Source organism: Pan troglodytes, chromosome 5, assembly GCF_028858775.2.
Source record: "Pan troglodytes isolate AG18354 chromosome 5, NHGRI_mPanTro3-v2.0_pri, whole genome shotgun sequence".
In the NCBI taxonomy this organism is placed as follows: domain Eukaryota; kingdom Metazoa; phylum Chordata; class Mammalia; order Primates; family Hominidae; genus Pan; species Pan troglodytes.
Window position 1 is genome coordinate 44,717,435 of NC_072403.2, and position 21,183 is coordinate 44,738,617.

Here is a 21,183-nt window from a genome sequence, read left to right on the forward strand (position 1 = left end):
TGCCAAGAAGTTGATCCATTTGGGATTAGAGTATCAAAGGATGATGAGACAATCATTAATGCTTGAAATAGAAAGATGACTTTATTGCTTGCTGTAGTGACAGAGAGCTGTACTGGTCAGGCACAGTGTACCTGGCAGGGCAGACTGCTGGTCTCATACAGGGTGTCTGGGCAGCATGGAGTTGAAGGACTGTGGACGTAGACAGGTTGACATCATCTGTAGGAGGATGCTTACTCAGGTGAGACTGTTGTAGGCTGGTTGGCACTCAGAGGCGGGTTTATTGGAGTAAGTCTTTCTTGACTAGTTGACATTCAGAAGAAAGGGCCTGGCACTGATAGGGTTGGACACATATGAGAACCGATGTTGACTTGGTCTGTGGTTTGGGTTTAAAGCTGGTTGTGGTGGCTCATTGTTACCATGGTTACATAACAATCAGTCTTATCCTAAGTTTGTGGAAAGATTTTATTCTCAGACAATATTTGAATGAGGTATTTTACATCCATTATCTACCTTAAGTAGATTTTCAGGTCTGTTATCAAGAAGTTAATGTAACTGTGGCTCTTGAATTTGGCCACTTGGGTTACTTGACCTCTTTAATCTCCATTTCCTCTGCTGATGAAAATGACAGTATCCACCTCACGAAATGCTTTATATGAGATGCTTAGCATAGTACCTGGCGTATGATTGATGTTGAATAAATATTAAATATTATTATTATATCTACCAAGGAAGTACTTGTGATTCTCTGAGGAAGAATCACAAGTACCAAAGAATTACAAGTACTTAAGGGGGACTATTTACCTGGAAATCAGAAACTATGCATCAGTGGCAATAATTACAAGAACTTCTGTAGCGTTTTGGAAACTGTACTCTATTATTTTTTAAAAGTTCACATTTGTCTCCTCATAATGGTTAGCACTATGATCCACAATACAAAAAGCAACTGTAGTATACTGATAGAGTTCGCTGGGGAGCTTGTTTTTGGAGAGTGGCATCTAAAAATGGAAGAGGTGATGGTAGTTATAAAGAAAGGGGAGGGTGGGCTGAATCCCTAAGGCCTGAGGGAAAAGGGTCCCCTAGGGGATCTCATGAGATACGTTCTCACAGCCTCAGTCACCAGACTGGCTGCATGGTTGTTCTTGGGCCACGCTTTCTCCTCAGCTCCACAGGCCTCTTAAGTTTAATGGTTGGAAGGCAAGAGCGGCGCAGCCATGTTTCAAGCTTGGCAGAATTGGGGAGTGTAGGGGTACTGAGAGGTAAAAGGGGAAGGATTGATAAGGCAGAGTTGACTAGTTAGAGCTGTTTTGTTTCAAGAAATAGAAACACATTTGAGCTATGTTAAGGGAGAAAAGGTTTATCCCAGAATCCAGGGTGCAACTGAGCCTTCAGAATAGACCAGAATCAGGGACAGTGTAGGAAGCTGAGGAAGTTCTTTCTCTATGCCTCTCGTTTCTTCTTCCCTCTGTGCATGAGTTTTTCTGCTTCCCAGACTATGTGGCTCCTCCTCAAGCCTCATTTCAAACTCTCAAGAAAGGACTCTGATTGGTCCATAATATAGGTCATGTTGACCTGGGAAAACTGGCTAGGTCCAGGGTCCAGGGTCAGGGTAGACGGATACTCTGACCATGTGGATGATGTGGGGAGTAGAAAAGCAAGAAACCTGTGAAGTCATGGCTTGACAGACAAAACAATAGATTTCACTCCACCTCATGGGATCCCTCAAGAAAAATGTGGGAATGAATGAGGGCGGCTAATGGGATGGTCAGAAGAAGTGCAGGGGTCACACAGAACAGTGATAGAACTAATTTCAAAAATGCTCCCCCATGGGCTGTGGTGTCAAACTCATGCACATCTCCACGGGCATACATGCTCTATGGGGACAGGAATTAAGTCTTCAAAATCTAGTGACCTTATAGCACATGTAATTCATACTAACCACATTTCAAGTGTTCAAAAGCCACATGTGGTTAGTGACTATTGAATTGGACAGAGCAATTATAGATGCCCTTATAGTTTCAGAATGCCAGTTATATTCTAATTTAATTTCTTCTTGTCTTCATCAGAGCCAATGAAATTGGCCTTATCCATTGAGGCCAAGGCATGGAAGATGTTACTCTGTCGATATCTGAATGAAGAATACAAAAAGAAAATGTCAGACATGATAGCATTTATTAATGAATACCTAAAAAAGTTATCTAGACCTATTCGTGATTTAGATGATGTCAGATTTGCAATGGAAGCCTTGTCTTGCATACGTGATAATGAAATTCAAATGGACATGACTTTGGGACCAATTGAAGTAAGAAATGATTGCATTTTTTTTTTCTTGGAATGCTTTTTTGTGTTTTAAAGAAATAGAGACACACTAAGAAAGTGATTCTTTAACATATTCATCTATTATGTAGCACAGTCTGCCTATTTCTCATCTCTGATGTTGACGTCTTTGGGAGAATTTTGGCAATTATCAACAGTGAACAGTATACAAAAGACACTGTTGTAATACAAAGGAATATTAATATATTAATAATGCTATAGTGGGGTAGGTAGTGTTTATTTTTTGATACTGGCACCAACATTTTGTGGAAAGAAATAATTGTCCCTTGTCATGTCAATCCCAACATGTTAGGCAAGTTCTCCCAATATCTTTGGCTTGCCTTAGAAACCAATTATAGGTCTCACTCATGACCGGTGGTGTATCACAGGCAGTATGGCAGAAACAGTTCCCTCAGTCTCCATAGTAAACTGTTGGAACTTACATCAATGAAAGATGTTTTTAGGAAACAGTATGAGTTTCCTATTGCTGCTATAACAAATCACCACCAACTTAATGGCTTAAAACAACACAGATTGTTTATTTTACAGTTCTAGACATCAGAAGTCCAAAAATGGATCTAATGGGGCTAACATCAAGATGTCAGCAGGGCCATGTTGCTCCTGGAGGCTCTAGGGGAGAATCCATTCCCTCCTTTTTCCAGCTTCTAGGGGCTGCCCACGTGCCTTGGCTCATGGTTCCCTTCTAGTGATGCCATCACTTCTACGCCCATTTCTGTCATTGTGTCTTCTCTCACACCTACTTTCCTGCCACACTCTTTCTCTTATGTGGACTTTTGTGATTACATCAGGCCCGCCTGTTAATCCAGGGTAATCTCCCCATAGCAAGCTCCTTAACATAATCATATCTGCAAAGTCCCTTTTACCATATAAGATAATATGTTCGCAGACTTTGGGGATCAGGACTTGGATAGCCTTGGTGAGTTTGTCTATTACTAATATTTAGAATGTTTTAGGACTAATATTATTTAGAATTTCTGATACATGGTGATAAAAATCAGGCTTCTGATTCTTTTTATTATTGTTTTGTTGTCTATAAACAATGTACTGCCTCATTGCCTACAATATCTGGGGACTTGACACCACTACTGCCTCTTTATGGTACCCAATATTTATGACTGTTTTATGCGTTCTTGAACCCATTGAGAGTTTATACTCTTTGGTAGCTAATGAACTTTTTACTTTTACTGCTTTAAAAAAATCTTAGTATTTGGGGATTTTGGATGCTGACCAGCCAGACTTCAAGATATAATAAATTATTATATCAAATTTTCCCTGACTGCAGAAGCTTAATTCTTTACCATACTTTTTTTTTTTTTTTTTTTTTTGGTGAAGACAATTACTGGTCATCCCTTGGACCCTGGATCATTCAAGTTTCTTTTCTTTGGAGTATCTCCCACATCATTTCATTCTGTTCCTTGTATAGTCAACCCCTGTTTTAATACAGTCTGTATCTTATGTGGTATTGACATAGGGTCAAGGAGGAAAAAGAGAGACATATACATCTCCATCAGAATCACCTAGGTGCTTATTAAATGCAGATTTCAGAGCCTGTGATCCAGAGTTAGTATCTGGTAGTCAGAATCTAAAGGTGCTTTTCATACACTTTTAATTTTGGAAACCACTTTTCTAGAACATGCTGTCTTCTTCTAAGACATAGGAATGTGTTTCTAGAAGGCGTCTAAATCATTTGGCAATGGCTTTCCCTTGTGATATTTCTAAACTCCACCTTCATCCTGCAGGAAGCCTATGCTATTTTAAACAGATTTGAAGTTGAAGTAACCAAAGAAGAATCAGAAGCAGTTGATACCTTAAGATATTCTTTCAACAAATTGCAGAGCAAAGCTGTAAGTATGAATTTAACTACATTATTTTTTCTTAAGTCACTATCTCCAGAAAAAAAAGGTATTTTATACCTTTTTAAAGCTTAATATACAGTCATGTGCCACGTAACAATGTTTCAGTCAACAACAGACTGCATATACAACGGTGATCTCATAAGATTATAATACCGTATTTTTACTGATCCTTTTCTATATTTAGATACACAAATGCTTACCATTGTCTAGAATTGCCTTCAGCATTCAGTATAGTAACATGCTGTAGAGGTTTGTAGCCTAGCAGCAATAGGCCATACCATATAGCCTAGGTGTGCAGTAGGCTATCCCTCTAGGTTTGTGTAAGTACACTCAATGATGTTCACACGACAAAATCACCTAATGACACATTTCTCAGCCTATTACCATCATCAAGCAATGTGAGACTATAAATTATTTTAATGGCTTTATTGAGATAGAATACACATACCATAAAGTTTACCATTTTAAAGCATGCAATTCAGTGTTTTTTAGTATATTCACATCGTTGCTTAACCACTGTCATTGTCTAATTTTAAAACATTATCACCCCCCAAAGGAAACCCCATGCCCATTAGCAATCACTCCTGATTCTCTCTCTTGCGCCAGCCCTGGCAACCACTAATCTACTTTCTGTTTCTGTGGATTTTCCTTTTCTGGACATTTAATGTAGACTAAATCATACAATATATGGTCTTTCGTAACTTGATTCTTTCACTTAACATAATTTTTCAAACTTCATCCATATTGTCCATGTGCGAGGACTTCATTTTCCTAATGCCTAATGAGATAGAGCATGTTTTCATGTGGCCATTTTATTGGTCATTTGTATATCTTATTTGGAGAAATGTGAATTTAAATCCTTTGCTTGATTTTTTAAAATTTTGTTGTCTTTTTACTTTTGAGTTGTAAGAATTCTTTATATATTATGGATACAAGTTTCTTATCAGATATGTGATTTGCAAATGTTTTCTCTTCTGTGGGTTATCTTTTCGCTTTATTGATGGTGTCTTTTGATGCACAAAGTTTTTTACTTTGATGAAGTCTAGTTCATCTTTTTATTGTTGTTGTTGTTGGTGTTTTTGGTATGTTATCTGGGAAACCATTGCCCAATCTAGAGTTACAAAGATTTACTGCCATATTTTCTTATGAGAGTTTTATAACTTTAGCACTGAAATTTTGATTTCTGATACATTCTGAGTTAATTTGTGCATATGGTATAAGTTAGGTATTCGACTTCATATAAAAGCATGTAGATAATCCAGTTGCATTGACATTGTTTACTGAAAAAACTATCCTTTCACCAACAAATTGTCTTGGTAGCCTTGCTGAAAATCAATTGATCATAGATGTAAGGGTTTATTTCAGACTCTCAATTTCTATTCTTTTTATCTATATGCCTATCCTTATGCCAGCACCACACTGTCTTGATTATAGTAGCTTTGTGCTAAGCTTTAAAAAGAAAATAGTGGCAAAATGCATGTAACATAAAATTTACCTTCTTAACCATTTTAGTAGTGTTAAGTATATTCACATTGCTGTGCAACCAATCTCCAGAACTTGCCAAAAATCTTGCAAAACTGATACTCTATTAAACAACAACTCTCCATTTTCCCCTACCATTTCTAGGTTGCCTGTTCACTCTGCTGATTGTCTTTATAGTCCTTTCTATTTCTGTTAGGCTGGTAGTGATGTCCCCTTTTTCATTCCTAATTTTAGTAATTTGCATCTTCTCTCCTTTATTCTTACTTAGTCTAGGTAAAGGTAGTCAATTTTGTCAGTCTTTTCAAATAAAAAACTTTGGTTTGTTGATTTTCTCTATTGTTTTTCTATTCTGTCTACCATTTATTTGTGCTCTAGTTTTTATCATTTCTTTTCTTCTTGCTCTGGGTTTAATTTATTCTTCTTTGTTTAATTTGCAAAGTTGAGGTTACTGATTTGAGATTTTTTTTCTTTTAATGTAGAACTTGATAGCTACAAATTTCTCTAAGCATTTTTGAAGTTGATAAACATTTATACACCAAAATTAGACATTAAAAATGAACTCCAAGGGGCCAGGCATGGTGGCTCACGCCTGTAATCCCAGCACTTTGGGAGGCTGAGGTGGGCGGATCACAAGTTCAGGAGGTCGAGACCATCCTGGCTAACACAGTGAAACCCTGCCTCTACTAAAAATACAAAAAAATCAGCCAGGCATGGTGGCAGGCACCTGTAGTCCCAGCTACTCGGGAGGCTGAGGCAGGAGAAAGACGTGAACCCGGGAGGCGGAGCTTCCAGTGAGCCGAGATCGCGCCACTGCACTCCAGCCTGGGCAACAGAGTGAGACTCTGTCTCAAAAAAAAAAAAAAAAAAAAAAAAAGAACTCCAAGGGATGACCTACATTCTTTAATTATACTGAATTTTATAGAAAATTAAATTGGACATTGGCTTTAGCATTTCTTATTTATGGAAATATTTGTCACTTATACTGAAGCAAGACACAACAGCAAGGAGACACAAAACTGAAGCTGAGGTCACGGCTTGTGACTATAGCTCTACTACCAGTCAGTTGGATGATTTTATGCAAGTTAATAACATTTGTTTCTCAACTTCTTCTTGGGGTCATTTAGGAAGGATAATTTTTTTATGTGTCTATGAGGCTTACTTGAGGTAATGTATATAAAATACTTTTTTGAAAGAAATAAACTCATGTTTATTTAAATTCATATCCAATATTAACTAATAGCTTACTCCTCTTGCAGGTTAGTCAGAGAAGCGAGTCTTAGAAAAGAAATAGGAAATCTCTGTTGAGGTTTAGTGAAACCCAATTTTCTGCTATTATTTCAATGGAAAAGATTCATGGCTGAGCATGGTGGCTCACACCTGTAATCCCAGCACTTTGGGAGGCTGAGATGGGTGGATCACTTGAGCCCAGGAGTTCCAGACCAGCCTGGGCAACATGTCAAAACCTTGTCTCTACAAAAAATACAAAAATTAGCTGGACATGGCAGCACACACCTGTAGTTCTGGCTATTTGGGAGGCTGAGATGGGAGGATCACTTGAGCCCCAGAGGTTGAGACTGCAGTGAACTGAGATTGTGCCACTGCACTCCAGTCTCCACCCTGGTGACAGAGTGAGACACCATCTCAAAAAAAAAAAAAAAAAAGAGACTCACTTAGGTTGTTCCTCTATCTCTTTAATGGTTAGTGTTAAACCCACTAACCCATCCTTTAGCAGAGATAGATTGTTCTATACTACAGTCACCATTGAACTTGAGGTAATATATGTTCCAATCTAAAGATAGCTGCTATTGTTGACAGCAGTTAAGAGCAGGGGCCCTGGAACTACACAGCCAGGTTTTGAATCTTGACTTTGCCTGATACTGGTGCTGGGACTTTGGAGAAGTTACTTAGCCTCTCTGTACCTCAGTTTTCTCAACTGTAAAATGGTAATCATATTAGCATAGTACAATTTTCTTCATAGGGTTGTTACAAAGATTAAAAGAGTTAACATATATAGAGAGCATGGCAGATAGCAAGCATTATTTAAGTGCTGGCAATTATTATTGAAGGTTTAAGCAGAGTATTTCAGGACCATTGTGTAGGGTATTTGCTATTTTTTTTAATACCTAGAGTAATATCACTTTCTTTTAGGAATTTGCTCCAACGACTGCAGGCATGTGAACTTATTAGAGATTGCTAATCCCAAGTCTTGGCCTAGCTCCACAGACAACATGTGACCCAGACCATGCCAATAATAGTATCTGTCTCCCATGTCACAGTGATGGCCTGAACTGGATCAACCAGAAACAGTTACAGAGAAATTGGCTTTGCCTCTTGAGTCACAGGCTAGAATGATTTGAGTCTCCTGTAGGTTCATTTGGGTTGTTAATATATTTTATTACAAGCAAACAGAGACTTCCTTGTTCATATAGGATATCTGTGAGATAACAAACTTGTTGGAATAGAATTGTAATTTTTGTTTTTAATATGTTACTTTCACTCTCAGGTTGAATATTCTTTTTAATTGTAGGTTTCGGTACAAGAGGACCTAGTTCAAGTGCAGCCAAAGTTTAAAAGCAATCTACTTGAGTCTGTGGAAGTTTTTCGTGAGGACGTGATAAACTTTGCAGAAGCATATGAGTTGGTAATTTAAGTATTTTCTTGCTGCATGTTGAAATGTTCTGTGATGTGTTTATATGAAATGAAAGTGATGAACCCTGAGGAATAGGTACGTTGCATGTATGTGGCTATATTTGCGTATTTGCAGCTATCAGAAAAAGGGGATAGCTCATCCTTTAAACCAGGGATGTCCAATCTTTTGGCTTCCTTGGCCATAATGGAAGAAGAATTTTTCTGGGCCACACATAAAATACGCTAACACTAACGATAGCTGATTAGCTTTTAAAAATTGCAGAAAAATCTCATACTGTTTTAAGAAAGTTTATGAATTTGTGTTGGGCTGCATTCAAAGCTGTCCTGGGCTTCATGTGGCCTGTGGGCTGTGGGTTGGGCAAGCTTGCTTTAAGCAAATTTTATAGAGAAAGAAAACAGATTTTACTGTTAAAAGGAGCAACAACTTTGGAGATTGTGGAAGGAACAAAGGGTCTGGTTTTGTCCTTTCTCGGGGGCTGAATTCTCATGGTAGAAAATGTAATATAGTTGTTGGAAGGCCGTGAGAAACTATAAACGTCTAATACCAGGATATTATGCCATTGATTTTGCATTCTCACTAACTCTTAGAGAACCAAAAAGGTCCCTGAGAATAAATAATAGATGTCATACTGGATCAGTCCCGTATGCTACTCAAACTGGTATTCTGACTGATAATGTTGACCTTGAAGTTAAACTCAAGACTGAATATGTTCCCCTGAAATATTCTTTCTTTTAGTGGTCACAGTGGATCTGTATTCATAAGATGATTTAAGCCCTTGGTGCTACTTATATAATGCTTTTTTTTTTAACATGTGCTAAACATATCTGTTGATTTGCTGCCTCATTCTATTGTTAAAGTAAATCTAAAATGGAGACCAGGTCTGAAGAGTCCCTGAACAGACACAGCCAGTCACTTATATAATGCTTTTTTTTTTAACATGTACTAAACATATCTGTTGATTTGCCCCCTCATTCTATTGTTAAAGTAAATTTAAAATGGAGACCAGGTCTGAAGAATCCCTGAACAGACACAGCCAGTCAGGCTTCTTAAGTTACCTTGCCCTTGCACAATTTGCAGACATAAGCAAATCTGAACACACTATTTCTTATAAATGCCTATATTAGAAACAGCTTAACTAATCAGAAGCTGCAAACAATCCCGTAATTATATAACTGGGGACTTTCCAGCAGGATAGACCAAAGAAGACAACTTTATAAATGAAACCAATAAAATGTTTTCTTTGCATTACTTCTGTGCTCACTCTGTAAAATCCTTCTGCAGTGGAGACCCTGAACCAAGTCTAGTTGGGAGTTTCCCAATTTATGAATTACTGTGTGCTCAGATAAACTTAAAAAAAAATTATTGGGCCTCAGTTTACTTTTTAAACACTATTATATTGGGAATCTAGTCTATTATTTAGTATATCTATCATATCATGATTGACCATGTTAATATACTTAATAGCCTTCATTTTTCCATTGGGAGTAGCCCCTGTTATTTTAATTTGTTGCTATAAATTCATTTATTCCTTTACTTATTTTGGGGACTGTTTTTGAGGATTATTTTGCAACTGTGTTCTGGTTCATAGCCACCAGACACTGCTTTCTGCTTCTTCCAAATATTCAACTTACGTGTGTCCCTATTTCCATATTGGGCTGAACAATTATTAAAAAGAGGATGTTCTCAGAACTCTGTATCAGTTATTCTAATGCACAAACACAGCATCATCATTTGTAATCATAAATGAAATTTGGCAGAGCCCTTGGGGTACATACTCCATATAGAATGTAATTTTGTCACATTTTTTATTAGCTCTGTCAGGGTCCTTTAAAAATGAATGGAAGATAGAGTGATGAAAATGTTCTAAATGATTGTGGTCATGGTTGCACAACCCTGTGAATGTACTAGAAATCATTGACTTGTACACTTTAAATGAACGAATTGTATAGTATGTGAATTCCATCTCAATAAAGCTGTTAGAAATAAATAAAAGCTTCAAGTACGGGACACAATTAAATAATTTAAATTAAAAATAATGCTTGTTTACTTAAATGGAAATAATAGATAAACCCAATAAACTGACAAATACATATGATTAAGAATGAAAATGGAGATTATATTCTTCCTTACAGGAAGGACCCATGGTTCCAAATATACCACCCCAAGAAGCTAGCAACAGGCTACAGATATTTCAGGTGAAACCACATTTTTTTTGTTACATCGACAATGTGTAATTTAAAAAAATGTTTTTGGGGAAAGATGGAGGTTTTACTTTATAATAGAAAAGTTTGTGTTTCAAGTACATCAGTCCTTAATTGTATTCTAATCTGCTAAATGATGCAATTGACTCCTCTGTCTCCCTCCATGCTCCTCTCCACAGAATAGCTCTCTGTATTTTTAGAGAATAAGACTGATTCTCAACTTAAGAATATAACTTATTTTAGTTCTAAGCATTTCATTTGATATGTAAAGTAATAAGAAATCATAGTATAGTAAAATTTATCAAAATAATATTTTAAATATTGGCAAATGTTTTCCCTCTGTATTCATTATTTTGTCTTCCTTTTGCGTCCATCTCTTTAAGTTTCCCTACTTCTTTGTCCTGTCTCCTCTGCCTGTACAATACTCATTGGATCAGGCCAACCATTCACCATCTTTTTCTACACTCAGATTGCTGAGCGCATCTAGAGAAAGTTAACACATCCACATGGATTAATACTTTGCAAATTCATGGATTTCTATGTGAACTTCCTCCTCAGGAGCATCAAGCAATTCTCTTCTTTGCTCCTGCTCTTTTTCCTGTTTCCCACAGTGGCTGAATAGTGTGATTATGTTCTTTTCATGTCCCCTTTCCCACCTGCATTCTTAGTAATAAAAAAAAACAAAAACAAAAACAAAAACAAAAAAAAAGATCAGATGCCTACTGTGTGGCTTGCTCAGGAGAAATTTGATGAAGAAGTGGTTCTTACCTCTAAGCTGCTAAAATCTGATAGAGAGATAGCAAGCTAGAGAGAAAACTGCAAGTGCGATGAGAGATGTGACCTAGGTATGTGAAATTGTGTAATGGAAACAGATGGGCTGTTAGAGCAGATGGAGAAGGCTTCCTGAAAGAGGAAGAATCTAAGCTGCATCTTGAAGGACTAATTAGAGTTAGCCAGGGGAAGAAGGAGGGGAAAAAGAAAGTTAGGCAGAATTTGCAGCTCATACAAAGGCCCGGCAGAGAGGAAACTAGTAGGGCAATATGGGGAGATGTAAGGAGTGTAGGGTGGGGTCGTGTACCTTGGGGATGCAGTACTAAAGAGGTTAGTGGTGAGGAACGAGGTGACAGAGTGGGCAGCGAGCACCAGTGGAGGGCCCGGTAGGCAATAATAAGGAGTCTGAATTCTATCTTGAGGGTTGGAGGGTTCTAAGCAGGGAGTGATATGATCATACTTGAATTATTAAAATAGTTGGTTTTTTAAAGATTTTTAGTGGTACTAATGTGGAGACTGGTTTGGAGAGAGGAAGATCAAACTGAGGGCAGTTTTGGTAGTAAAAGCAAGAAATTGTAAAGAGGGAGACCAAGCAAGTGACACCTGTATAATGAAGAAAATTGGATGGATCATGAATTTATTAATGAAGCAGAATTGACGGGCCTGAAACCTGGTTTGAGGGAAAAAGTTAAAGGTTTCCAACTTGGGCATATTGACGAAGGTAGAACTACTTATCGAAGGAGGGCATGTAGTAGGAGGAGTAGCTTTGGGGCTTGTTTGAGCGGATGACCTTGTTTTCAAGTTTGCAGAGAAAATTTAGGGCATGTGATGTAAACCAACTGATTAGTCAGCAACTGGGACATTATGTGCCAAGATTTTACCCAGGGGTGTGCTTGCTAATGTAGCCAGGTATTGTGGCATGTGCCTGTAGTCCCAGCTACTCAGGAGGCTGAGGCAGGAGAATTGCTTGAACCTGGGAGGTGAAGGTTGCAGTGAGCCAAGATCGCACCACTGCACTCCAGCCTGGGCAACAGAGCAAGACTCCATCTCAAAACAAAACAAAACAACAACAACAACAACAAAACCCAACAAAACAACAACAACAAAAAAACCATCTCAAAAAAAAAAAAAAGGCAATGTAGGGCACATCTTTTGCCTTTCTGTACCTTCTGTTCTGCCTCTCTCTCGAGGTGTGAGCCAAACAGGCTGTTTGGCATGCACTTCACTGGGATATGTGACTTGAGGTCAGATTTGTAGACACAACCCTTTTCAAAATGAGATGTACTCCAACCCCCTAAAAAAAACAGGTGCCAAAGGCTGGATGTGTGAAGGTAGAGGTGCCTTATATTGGGCCTTGGGTCCTGATGGTGCTCTCTCATGCAAATTTATTTTGGGGAGTTCTTGGGCACCCTGCCGGCCTGTTGACAAAGCTGATACTTTATTCCTGTTCAGCTGATGCTGTGGGTGTTTTTATGTTACTTGCAACCTGAAGGAAAAAAAAGGTGAGTGATTAGCATCCATCAATAGTCTTTACACATTGATGAGTTTTTAAACACCATTATTTTAATGTATTCTAACTTTAGTGTTATTGTTTATCCTTCCTTAGTGTTCACATAGTCCCACTCTTCATAGTGAAGAATCCTATGGACTCTTCATTCAGTACATTTATTGAATAACCACCATGCCAACCACCAAGGAATACACAAAGTACAAAATATGGCACTTGCCCTCTAGGAACTAAGAGTTCATTCGAGTTCACCTGGTATCTTCGTGCCTTCCTGATCTGGGTCCTGTAAAATATACTAACGTATCAGTCAGATCTGTATTTTTGTCTAAGCCTTGTGAGGTCTGATGCTGGATATTCTCCAGGGCTGGGAATTTAGGGTTCTTGGGAATATGCTGTACCACTTACACAGAGTGCTCATATGTCCTCACAGATGGGTTACTTCTGTTGGCATTTGTGCTTTGAACATTGCTAATATTTAGCATCCCAAATATAGGATATTCAAATCCCAATTCAAAAGGAAAAATTAAAAGACATGTGCATTAACTTTGGTGATTTAAGTTGTTAGAATTATTTCAAATGGTGTTAAAATTGGATCTTCTTTTTTATAGACTCTTCATTGCATGTACAGAAAACAGGACTGAATGGATTAGACTAACACTTTGCTCATTTGAGCCCTGTAGGATAGAGATGGCCAGTCTAAATTACTGAAAAATCCTGAATTGTAGAGTTTTAAAAATGCAGCTTTATTACTTTTAGATGTACTTATGGGAACTCGAAATATAGGCCTTCTGGAGAAGAAGAAGAAATAATTTTATATAAAATGAATGCTTTTAGAATGCTTGAAAGCGAACTTTCCTAAGTGTTTAACTTTTTCTCTGATAGCTTGGTATCAGTATAAATTTGCTTCACAAATCCTTATTTTATAGCTATTACTTAATAAACCTCAACCTAGCTTTTATCCCAATGAAAATAAATTCCACTTTAATTCTACTGAATTAATTGTATTTTAGTACAATTTAAAAACCTTTGTTACAGGCCAGTTTTGATGATCTGTGGAGGAAATTTCTTACATATTCATCTGGTGAACAACTTTTTGGATTGCCTGTAACTGATTATGAGGTTTTACACAAAACCAGGTAAGTTTAGAAAATAAGCAAGTATTACATGCAAATAATTAAATACTATCTATTAGAAGAATCATGTCACCATTAAATCCTTTATCATGCAGAGGACACTACAGCTTGGAGCACAATTGAATATTCTCCTTATTCCAGCTATTCTTTACAAATTGGACACACAGTCTCCTATACAAAAGAAACGTTCTAGGGGAGTAAAAAATATGTTGCTAAAATTTTGAGCATGCATGGTCTATATTTAGCCTATGCTTTACTTTTTCTTTTGACTGTTTTTGCATAGTGTCAGTGATTATGCAGAAGCACAGCAATTTTGAGTAACTTTTGTTTATTTAGAGGAATAACCTTCCTGGCTCCCCTTGCCTTCTTTTTTTTTTTGAGACAGAGTCTCGCTCTGTTGCCCAGGCTGGAGTGCAGTGGCGCAATCTCGGCTCACTGCAAGCTCTGCCTCCCAGATTCATGCTATTCTCCTGCCTCAGCCTTCCGAATAGCTGGGACTACAGGCTCCCACCACCATGGCCGGCTAATTTTTTTGTGTTTTTAGTAGAGACGGGGTTTCACCATGTTAGCCAGGATGGTCTCGATCTCCTGACCTCGTGATCCGCCCGCCTCGGCCTCCCAAAGTGCTGGGATTACAGGCGTGAGCCACCACGCCTGGCTCCCCTTGCCTTCTTACTCCATTTGTGGTAAAATGCTCTTCCCCATTGGGTAGACATAGAATTTATTGAGATTGACGTCCAAATAAGCTAATTGATTATAAACCACACATATAAACAAGTGTATTTCAATCAAATTTTAGAATATTCTTAAAGAATTTGAAATATAACTTTCCTTAAAAGCAACATTAATACAGTGATAGTATTAGCTCATTAGAGTCTTGGCTTTAGAAAATAAGTTTATGTTGACTTCCTTCAAAGCCGCAACATGAAAATTTCGTGAAAATAGACATGAAATTTTCTGAAGAGAAATGAATGCTTCAGCCATTTAGGGTAGGTGGTTTGTATTCTCTTTCTAAAACAGTCATTCTCCAAACGTAATCCATTAGCCAATTGTGTTAGAATTGCGGATGTCTGGCCCTCATTTCTGATTTACTGAATCAGAACCTCTGGGATTGGGTCCCAGAAAATCTGCATTTTACACACTCTCCAGGTGACTGTGATGCACACTCAGCCTGAGATCCAATGCGTTCACCCTCAGGCTAGCAGGAGAAATCATCATCACCATTTACCATCTGGACCAACAGACCATTTTCATTTTGATATTTTAAATTTTATGAATAATTTTAGAGAATGGTGAGAATTAGAGAATGGTGAGAATGGTGAGAAGCTTTGAAGTTTTTTTGTTTGTTTGTTTGTTTGTTTTTTTTTGAGACAGGATCTCACTCTGTTGCTAGTACTGGAGTGTAGTGGTGGAATCACTTGACTTCCGTAGTTCAAGTGATCCTCCTGCCTCAGCCTCCCAGGTAGTGGGGATTATAGGTGCATACCACTGGGCCCAGGTAATTTAAAAAAAATTTTTTATACATACAGGAGTCTCCTTATGTTGCCCAGGCTAGTCTTGAACTTTGGGGCTCAAGTGATCCTCCCATCTCAGCCTCCCATTGTGTTGAGATTTCAGGTGTGAGCACCCGCACCCAACCGAGAAGCACTTTTTTTTTTTTTTGAGACGGAGTTTCACTCTTGTTGCCCAGGCTGGAGAGCAATGACATGATCTCGGCTCACAGCAACCTCCACCTGCTGGGTTCAAGTGATTCGCCTGCCTCGGCCTCCCGAGTAGCTGGGATTACAGGCATGTGCCACCATGCCCGGCTAATTTTATATTTTTAGTAGTGACGGGGTTTCATCATGTTGGTCAGGCTGGTCTCAAACTCCTGACCTCAGATGATCTGCCTGCCTTGGCCTCCCAAAGTGCTGGGATTACAGGCGTGGGCCACCATGTCCGGTGAAGAAGCACTTTTATTAGAAGATTTAATAATAATTTAAGCAGAGTAAACTCAAACTTTTATTCTGTAATATCCTAGTTTGAAGATGTATATATACAAAATGGGGACCAGCACTGAATGAGACTAACTCCTCATCAGCTGTCATGTGTGAAACTGGAGCATATCCATGCTGTAAATATGGATTTCATATTTTAAATCATCTCCAATGGATCTGTGGCTTATCATTAATTCTGACTTTTCTTGCACTTGCATTGTCAAGACTCAAAACTGTTGAAAACTCGGACAGTCATCATTTTTTTAAGAGAAGACTGTCATCTGTTTTGCTTCATAAATATTGAAGACTTTACTTTTAGATTTGAATGATCAATTCCAAGAAATTTTAAATTTCTAAATCATCTATTTCCTTGAATACACATCTGACTTCAACATTTGTCCACTTATGAAATGTATCAAATACAACTTATGTAAATATAAATAATGAAGGAACACTCTCACTTATCTTTTTCACAAAATGGAATAGTTTAGGTTCTTGTTGCAAAATATTGCATGATAAGGCCCTTATTTCTATTGAAGTCTACGGAAATATATTGTTTACTTATAAATTACTGGATTTTATAAAATTCATCTAGGTTATGATCATCTGAAGACATAGTATGAGATTTCACATATTAATCAATTTCACCATCAAAAGGGAATGCTGCTTTCTCTTTCCTGTTTAATACTTGGGAAACACATTTCTTTGTCAATTTTCTTCTCTTTACCCTTTTAGGTAGAAAATGAAAAATTCTGAATTCTTAACTGTATTAAATGAAAGCAACTGTATTAAACAAGCAAAAATCAAAAGACAACAAAAATGGTGTCTCTGGCATTCTTTTTATATACTTTTTTGAAAGATTTTGCAATACTTCATGTTATACAGTAAGAAGCCTGGAGGATGATGCAGTAGTCATTTTTTTTTCACTGTTGCATTACCCTTTAGGCAATGTCATCATTCTCTTTTCTTATTTTTTTAGTCATTTTTAGCATAGTTGAGAATAATAATAAGTAGTAATGAAACAATTCTAAGAATGATGAAAAATGAATCAAGAATTGGAAAAATAGGACAACTAAGATTGCAGAATGTGTCTTAGATTTGTAAAATCTACTACGCCTACATGGTAATTACAAGATAGAATGGGCTGGGTGCCGTAGCTCATGCCTATAATCCCAGCACTTAGGGAGGCTGAGGCGGGCCGATCACCTGAGATCAGGAGTTCAAGACCAGCCTAGCTAACATGACGAGACCTCATCTCTACTAAAAATACAAAAATTAGCCGGGCGTGGTGGCATCTGCCTGTAATCTCAGCTACTTGGGAGGCTGAGGCAGGGGAATTGCTTGAACCCAGGAGGCAGAGGTTATGGTGAGCCGAGATCGTGCCACTGCACTCCAGCCTGGGCAACAGAGTGAGATTCTCTCTCAAAAATAAAATAAAATAAAATAAAATAAAATAAAATAAAAAGATAGAACGACTTTTACTTCATTACAAAATTTATTTTTGGTTTTTGAAGTATCTCTGATGAAGAATAAAAGTTGTGAATGTCAATCCTTATAAATAAACTTGAAAACTAAAACTGAATCCAGTAGAACCTTATGGCATACTAAGGGCTGAGGAATTTCTGGGAGAATCCACAAATTCTGTTGAGTGGTCAATTTGGTGTTTTACACATTTAAGAATTTTCCTTTACTTGGACCTTTTATTCTTGTTTTAAACACAGTAACTTCATCTGGGCACATGTGGGATTTTTTTTTTTGGATAGGATCTTGTTCTGTTGCCCAGGCTGGAGTGCAGTGGTGCAATCATAGCTCACTGCATCCTTGAACTCCTGGGCTGAAGCAGTCCTTTCACATCAGCCTCCCAAGTAGCTGGGACTACAGTCACATGCCACCACACCTGGCCACATGAGGGAAAACTTCTGGTAGGAATAGGGTGTTTAAGCTCAATCTTAAAGGCAGATCAGGGCTTAGTCAAGGGAAATGTTCTCATAAAATCCAGCTTGTATTTGAAAGAAAAAAAAGTCAAATGAAACCTTAGCCGCAGCTATGACCTTATCATTAAGTTTTGGTCACATTGTTTGCAATGATTGGTATAGTAAGTTTCTCATTAAAAAGTAGCAAGATTTTTTTCTTTACAGAATAAACCATTTGCTAATGTCAAGTTATAGTCTGACTTGGAATATTTGGGAGCAGTAAACTTGGCCTTAATGACAGATCTTTAACGAAGTCTTTGTATTGAAAATGGATATAGTTGTATGCATTTGGTATCCATAAGACATTGTACATGCAATGTATGAAATATTTGATTGGATGAACTCTGCCTTTCCAATAATGGACTTTATTAAATATTATACATGATGTGATAACTTAGTTACTTTGTTTCCCAGAAAAGAACTCAACTTGCTGCAGAAGCTGTATGGATTGTATGACACCGTAATGAGCAGTATTAGTGGTTATTATGAAATACTTTGGGGAGATGTAGATATTGAAAAAATTAATGCAGAACTGCTGGAATTTCAAAACAGGTGAGTTTCAATGGAATTTTTTATAATGCCTATCTTCTTAGGATCCTATAGGTATTTCAGAAGCTAATTTATTCCCTAATATAATAGTGTATATACATAAAACCTTCCTCAAATAAATGTGAAGGTGGCATATTTTTTTTTCTCTTTCTTTCTGAAAGATGTCGTAAACTTCCAAAAGGACTTAAAGATTGGCAAGCTTTTTTGGATCTCAAAAAGAGAATTGATGATTTCAGTGAGTCATGTCCTCTACTGGAAATGATGACCAATAAGGCCATGAAACAGAGACACTGGGATAGAATCTCTGAGTTAACTGGAACCCCATTTGATGTGGAATCTGATTCTTTTTGCCTTAGAAATATCATGGAAGCACCACTCCTTAAACATAAGGATGATATTGAGGTACATAAGTGTATACGTTCTTATCAATGATCCATTAAAGAATGTCTGCTTTTTCTTTTCTGGGAGTTGTACAGATATTTTATGAGAGGTTGGACTAATTGCCCTCTATAATGCACCCTCAAAATTTGGAATGATCCTGAACATTCTTGACTTTTATGAAATAATCTTGTAACTCAATGAGATTATATGATTATTTGAAATACATTTGTTCTGGAACCCTTCAATACATCTTCCTTGTCCCCAGAATGCACTTCCACTTAAAAAAAAATTTGTTTATTTATGTATTGTGTTCTTGGTGAATCCCTCTGAACTATTTTCCAAATTTCTAATTTTATGCTTTTTCCTGTTCAGTCTATTAAGTTTTTAGAATTTTCTATTATTACATTTTTCCTTTCCAAGATTTTTAATTCATTCTTTTTTGTGGCCAATCTTTTTTTTTCATTTTTTCATTAAAAATTTTCTGTCCCTTTTGTAGATTCTTAGATCTACAGTCTTAAATCTATATATATTCCCAGATCTGTAGGTTTCAAATCTATAGATTTATAGATGTCTTCGCTTATCTCTTTGAGCATTTTAAACATAATTATTTAAACATTTTTCATTAGGGAAAATTTTAAACACATACAAAAGTAAAGATCTCCTTGCTCTAGCATTTATCAACTCATGGCCAATATTATTTTATCTATACTATCTTTATCTATACTTCAACAACTCCAAATTAAACATAAAGATGTTTTCAGATTCTTCTTTAAGATTAATTTCACCTGGACTGAATTTTTGCTGTGATTGTTTTTTATGTTGGCTATCCTCTGAGCCTTAGATTTTTTTCATGGGTTTTGTAATTTTTATTGGGGTGGCTGGGAGGGCTCATTTTGAATGGGCAGGATTTCAAAAATTCTGGCTTATATAATGTGTTAAAATTGTCTCTGTCCGTTTGTGTCTTCGTTTTCCTTGTCTAGTGGCTTTGTGGTTGCCTCCTACACTGTCCATGTCCCCTCAGCCCCAAGTTGAGAGCCAGGTGTTGTAATAGCGGTCTCCTTCCTCTACTGTGCTGTGGTGTGATGATCCAGGAATGTGCTGACCTATTTCAGGTCCTGGTTGTGGGGCTGGTTTTGTGTCACCCCATCCCCCAGGTCCACAGTTCCATTAAATCTAGTTGCCTAGATGGCAGCTAGAGGCAGTGTTTTCAGCCTCCTTCCATGAATGGAGGGCTTTAGACCCCAGCCCAGGTACTCCTTTTCCTATAGATCATTTTTACTCTTCTTCACCCCATGGGAACCAAAGGCCTGGCCCCAGTGTCCAGGCCTCAGGCCTGTGTTTCAGCTCCACCAACTGGTTTGCATAGCTTTTCCACTTTTGGTTCATGGATATGTTTGTCTTTTTTTTAAGTCTGGCTCTGTTTGCTTTTTTACTTACTTTAAAAAAATTATTTTATCCATTATTCTATGTTTTTGGAGTTGAGAAAATGCACCATGTGACCAGAAATCTCCCAAATATATGGTTTGGGTTTTCTGCCTTCCCCTACCTCTTTTTAACAACATGTGTGCACAAAAAGCTTTTCTTTCAAAGCATTTTTGTCCTATTTGTAAATATCACTAAGAAACAAAGAGGTAGAAACACTTTGGTGACCATCTCCTTCTTATAAGTAGGTTTTTATACTTAATAATATAGCCATTCGTAGGCTGTGCTTTATTATACAATTTCAAGTAATTCCAGGCTTCTGTTAATGACTCTTGGTACACAAAACAGAGCCTTGGTACTGTCTACCCCCGATACATCTAGTTGCTCAGCCACACATGCTGTACCATTAGCCAAATTAGATTCCTGCTGTTACTGGACTCACTGCCTCTAAAGGAAGGCTTCCCTTCAGTACAGAATTTCCTCTTCCTCCCAGAGAGCCTCTGCTGGAATCTCACCTCCTCCTCTACGAAGCTGTTCCTCCTCAGCACAGGCCTCCCTCCTCAGAAATCACCATGGTCCACATCATTCTTAGGACATTTATTACACAGTAATTTGTGTTAAGATCATTTGTGGAAACATCTCACACCTTTAAATTCTTTTTCATCTCTGTGATTCTAACTATGAACACACATTGAGGCATTGTGGGGAAAATATGTTACTTTTATTTTCTTTCGTGAGTCTTTCTTATTAAGTATTCTCAAAAAAAATATAGAAAAACCCATAAGAAAAAAACAACTGATGCTTAAGCAAATGAGATATTCATATTAGGACCAGAACAGGCAGAAATATAGTAATATCTATATGTTACTTGAAAGAGTTCAAAAGACTCTTATGTATATTCTCATTTGAATCTCATAGCTAACCTCTGGGATAAACAGGGCAGCTGTG

General features: G+C 37.5%; 1 protein-coding gene across 2 annotated transcripts in view; it reads left to right on the plus strand.

Annotated features, from left to right (window-relative positions):
* Positions 1-21,183, plus strand: part of DNAH8 (dynein axonemal heavy chain 8) — a 322,731-nt gene that overhangs the window by 115,158 nt on the left and 186,390 nt on the right. For both annotated transcript variants that reach the window (XM_063812416.1, XM_054686792.1), the window contains 7 exons: positions 2,064-2,299; positions 4,074-4,178; positions 8,200-8,313; positions 10,455-10,517; positions 13,837-13,937; positions 18,298-18,435; positions 18,594-18,834. In XM_063812416.1, the coding sequence (XP_063668486.1) occupies positions 2,064-2,299; positions 4,074-4,178; positions 8,200-8,313; positions 10,455-10,517; positions 13,837-13,937; positions 18,298-18,435; positions 18,594-18,834 (998 nt within the window). The remainder of the gene's footprint in view (positions 1-2,063; positions 2,300-4,073; positions 4,179-8,199; positions 8,314-10,454; positions 10,518-13,836; positions 13,938-18,297; positions 18,436-18,593; positions 18,835-21,183) is intronic.